Raw genomic sequence first — 4,276 nt, forward strand, 5'->3', positions numbered from 1 at the left:
TAAAGATAACTAAGTTGGCAAACTTTGACTGCCAGCATGTCAAATGCAGTGCAAACATTTAACGTTTGTGGAAACAGGTACACCTCAGACATTTGTAATTGTTGTAATTACAATAGAAAATGATGTAGTTACATTCCCTCTTGGTGTTTGCAGGAATTTCCCACACGCTACATACAGGGGCTGAGAAGAGAGGAGATGATAGCTGTTTGATGGTGTCCTTTTTTCACATGCGGTTTTCACTTGCAAAGTCGACATTTAAAACTGTGAGAATACCACGTTAATGCATAAATATTGTCAGTGACTACATGTTATTAAGTTGCCCTTGCAGAGTCAATGTTTTCCTTATGGAGTGTTTTTAACACTTTTTTTGTGCTTGTTATATTTTGGTACCGTGCGTCCTGATGTAACATTTCCTGCCATTGTCTATGTCTGCCTCTTTCTCTTACACGGTCTCTCTCACACAGTCTCTCTCACACAGTCTCTCTCACACAGTCTCTGTCACTCACTCTTACGCCCTCTCTCTCTCTCTCCACACACACACACACTCATAAACACTCACCCACTTTTCACCCCCCTCATCCTCCCCTCATTGCTTCTGGCTAGGGGGCTGCACCGACAAAAGTTATGGGGGGACTGATAGGGCAGAGCAAGTGTGTCACAGTTCAGAGAGAGCGAGAGAGAGAAAGGAAGAGAGAGGAAGACTAAAAAGTACGAGTGAGACGCCTGTGTCAAGCAGTTATTTTCTTTCCCTCCTTCAGCGCACACCCTCGCTCTCTTTGCTGCACCACTCCCCTGTCAAATGTGGATCTAGATTTCAGGCTCTTTCCAACCCATTTTTCCCCCCTCGTCTCTGAGATTAAATCTACTTGCTGTGGGACAAGAGAGGACATTTACTGGATGTCCAATTTCAATGTTGGTAAGGACCTTGACTTTTTCCTAAATTCCTCCCCCCCCTCCAAATGTGAATTGTCTTTCACTTGACATGTGGACAAGTAGTAAGCAACAGCCATTCATTTTTGTGACTTCTTCATTAACTTTGGTTGAAGGTGGCAGGGTAGGCTTTGTTTTTGCAAACGTTTGATGCTTAAGTTGGTGCTTGTTTGTTTGTGCTTTCTGTTTTGTGTTGTCTATTAGTGGCTGTTGGTCATCTGCTGTTGGCATGCATTTGGAGAGCAACTGTGGGAAGCTTACTTTTTCCCCCCCCCTTAGTTTGTGCTACTACAGATGCACATCCTTGCAGTGTTGTTAGCCCAAATACCTCCCAAACATATATGGTTGTTCTTTGTGGAAAAAGATAATTATCCCATCTCATTCTTTCCCTTTTTTCGAGTTGGCTCCGGAGGTGTCGTTTCTGGGGACGGGGGAAAAGAGAGGAGAAAATTGGAAACAGACCCACCCAACCCAGAGAGTTTTTAGTCCGTCCAGAAAAGAGCCTGTCCGCGTAGAGGGAGGGAACGCAAAACAACAGTCCCAGATAAGAAAGACGAGAGAGAGAGAAATAGATGGTGATGATAATACAAGAATAAAAAGGGAATCCCTAAATAGTCTTAATCTGTTTTGTTAACGGAATGTGTTTTCCTCAGAGAAGAGGATGAAGAGGAGAAAGAGAGTAGTCTTATGCAAAGAGAGGGAATTGAGCCACTGTCATAACATGGGATGTGTCTTTCCATGTGTCATACGCCTCACCTACGTGTTTTTAGTGAATGAGCATATCAACAAAACTGATGTTATACTTCTCATTAAAAGTTGGTCAGTTTGGAAGTCTTAAATTTGACTCTGAACAGACATCTGTAGCATGATTCCTGTCTTTCACATCTTTTCACGTGAACTGTTTTCCAATCATGTTGACATTTCCCGTTAAACACACGTAAAAAATCTATAATAGCTGAGCTACCATACATCTACTTTGTAAAATGCATCGCTAATCAGTTTGGTTCAGTGGCTACTGTGTATCCAGTCTGTGATTTCCTCAGGCAACTACACACTCAAAAGATACACCATCAATAAAATTGGTTTTCGCAAGATTCCTAAAATTGTGTGGTGGTCAAGACACCTAAAATAGATTTAAATCTTCAGTTCCTTCCCTTCCTTCCCTGTGAATACAGTGAGAGGGCCATACATAAATCAGAATTTATGTGATAAAACACATGATTAAATGGAGGACTCAGTCTCTGCTTGCTTTCTCGCCCCAAAACACTAAACAGCCCTTCTATTTCTGGGCTCTTGGGTTGTTCCAAATATATAGAGCTTGTCTGTGTGGTTTCTACAGCCTTAAATCTGTTTTTATGTCCCCTGTGACAATAATGATGACATTCACACTGACATGGACTATTTTGCTCCTGTCTCAAAGGTGACAAACCAAAGTACAGTTCACTAAGTTATTTTTGGTGTGGGCAGAAAGGGAAGTTGAAAGATATTTTTGCAGAGGGAGTACTGGGAAGAGATCATCTCATTTAAATGTGCTTTCTACATTGTAATAGTCCATGCTTGGTTCACAATGCCCTTCCTGTTCATTCAGGATTAAGTTAATTCACGTTTCTGACTGAAAATGTATGTGCTGTGGTTTGATTTGTAACTCACGAGTCTAACTGCCAAAGCGGCTCCTGAATAGTGATCACACCACACAAAGGGCGCCCTCTTCAACTGCAGTATCACCACAGCCAAACAATCATGAAATAACAAGGGACAATGACCGCACTCAGATGACACCCGGTCTTCCGTTTTATGGACGTTAACGAATGGAACAGGTTTATTACATTTGTTCCCATTGAATTGAATTAAGACCAGATTTAATCAAATGAAGAGAAACGACTGTCTTTGTGAAATGGTAGACATTAGGCAACTGTCCTCTGCTTAAATATCTTCATAAGACCTATCTGCCGACAGACTGTGTTTCTGTCATGATGATGAATCATCAGGCTTGGAGTTTGTTTTGTCTTTGAGGGTCAAGAGGTCAAAAGGTTAAGGACCTGTAGTTGTCTGGAAATGGGGCCAACACTCTTTTTATCTCTTTCTTTCTTTTTTTTCTCTAACTCTCGTCTCATTCTCTCTGTTTGTCTGTCTCTGTCTTTTACACTGTATCTGTCTCAGTAGTTGGTGCCTCCAATTAGTCCACCAATATTTCCAATTTCAGAGAAAATAAATAGGCTTAAATAAAATTATGCACAACTAACAGTTGTGTACAAACATTGCTGATATGAAATGGATGATTGATGGATGTGCTAAGTTTAAGTTTGGGATGATCTCTTGGGACTCACTGCCATTCAATAATAAATCCCTGGGGTGTTCCTGTTGTTAATTTGCTACTACCCCCTAGTGGAAGAGACAAGTTAATACATGCTTTACTTATACATCAATAACCAAAATATGTGCGTGTGATTGGGGGAAGAAGTGCTCACCCTACACTTTGTGACTAACATCTTTCGGTGGAAATTGTTAGTGATCGAAATGCATTCACCGTCTATGTATATCCATGTCAACTTCCCTCAATTTGTCATATTTCAAGCGCAGGTGTGTTTTCTAGAGTGTTCAGTAATTGCTGCATGCATTATCAACAGTAGGCTACAGTTCATAGGCCTACCGCATGTATCACCATTGGTGGTAATCTGTTGTAAGGCCCAGGGCCAATCACACAAAGAGATAACCACATTAATCACATTTGCTATTGTTTGCCATTATTATTACGTAGTATCAGCGGTTCAAGTGAACAGTTTATTCCACAACACGCTGTCGTACTTCCTGGAATGCCAGTCTTCCATGTAGGCTACTGGTTTCTATGCCTAGTGCTACTTCATTCAATTTTGATTCACTTGTGACTGCAGAAAGTGCTCCAAACGGCACACATTCTTGTGACGTCCCCCCCCCCCCCCCCCCCCCCCCCCCCCACGCTAACATAAAACGAGAAGCCTCAAGTGCGAGGGCGTCGTAAAGCTGCTTTTTTCCAGTATCTCTATATGCATTTCCAGTGAAAACGAAAGACCGTAACGCTATCTCCCCTCTCTGTGGGTTAGCATGTAGCATCTCTACCGGGAATGGAAAGGTTGAGGCAACCCGACGTCACTAGTGCCGCTAGCAGCTGAGCGTATTAAAAGGTTCAAAGACACCACAACGTCTAGCTAGCGGCTATAGACTAGTCTGAGGCTGTCAGATATCACACACGGGATGGTCTCTGACAGAAACATTTTGCACATTGTGCATTATGAATGTGATTTCATTTGCCATAGCGATTATTTGTTGTTCTCATGTCAGAAAGTTTTTTGGGAGGGTTGATTGATGA

General features: G+C 42.0%; 1 protein-coding gene across 1 annotated transcript in view; it reads left to right on the top strand.

The window, feature by feature from the left end:
* Positions 1 to 764: 764 nt before the first annotated feature.
* Positions 765 to 4,276, top strand: part of LOC136945330 (histone deacetylase 7-like) — a 40,876-nt gene continuing 37,364 nt past the window's right edge. Inside the window, 1 exon segment of the mRNA XM_067239097.1 lies at positions 765 to 916. Coding sequence (XP_067095198.1) covers positions 898 to 916 — 19 coding nt within the window. The 5' untranslated portion in view covers positions 765 to 897.

This window comes from Osmerus mordax, chromosome 1, assembly GCF_038355195.1.
Source record: "Osmerus mordax isolate fOsmMor3 chromosome 1, fOsmMor3.pri, whole genome shotgun sequence".
Taxonomy (NCBI): Eukaryota; Metazoa; Chordata; class Actinopteri; order Osmeriformes; family Osmeridae; genus Osmerus; species Osmerus mordax.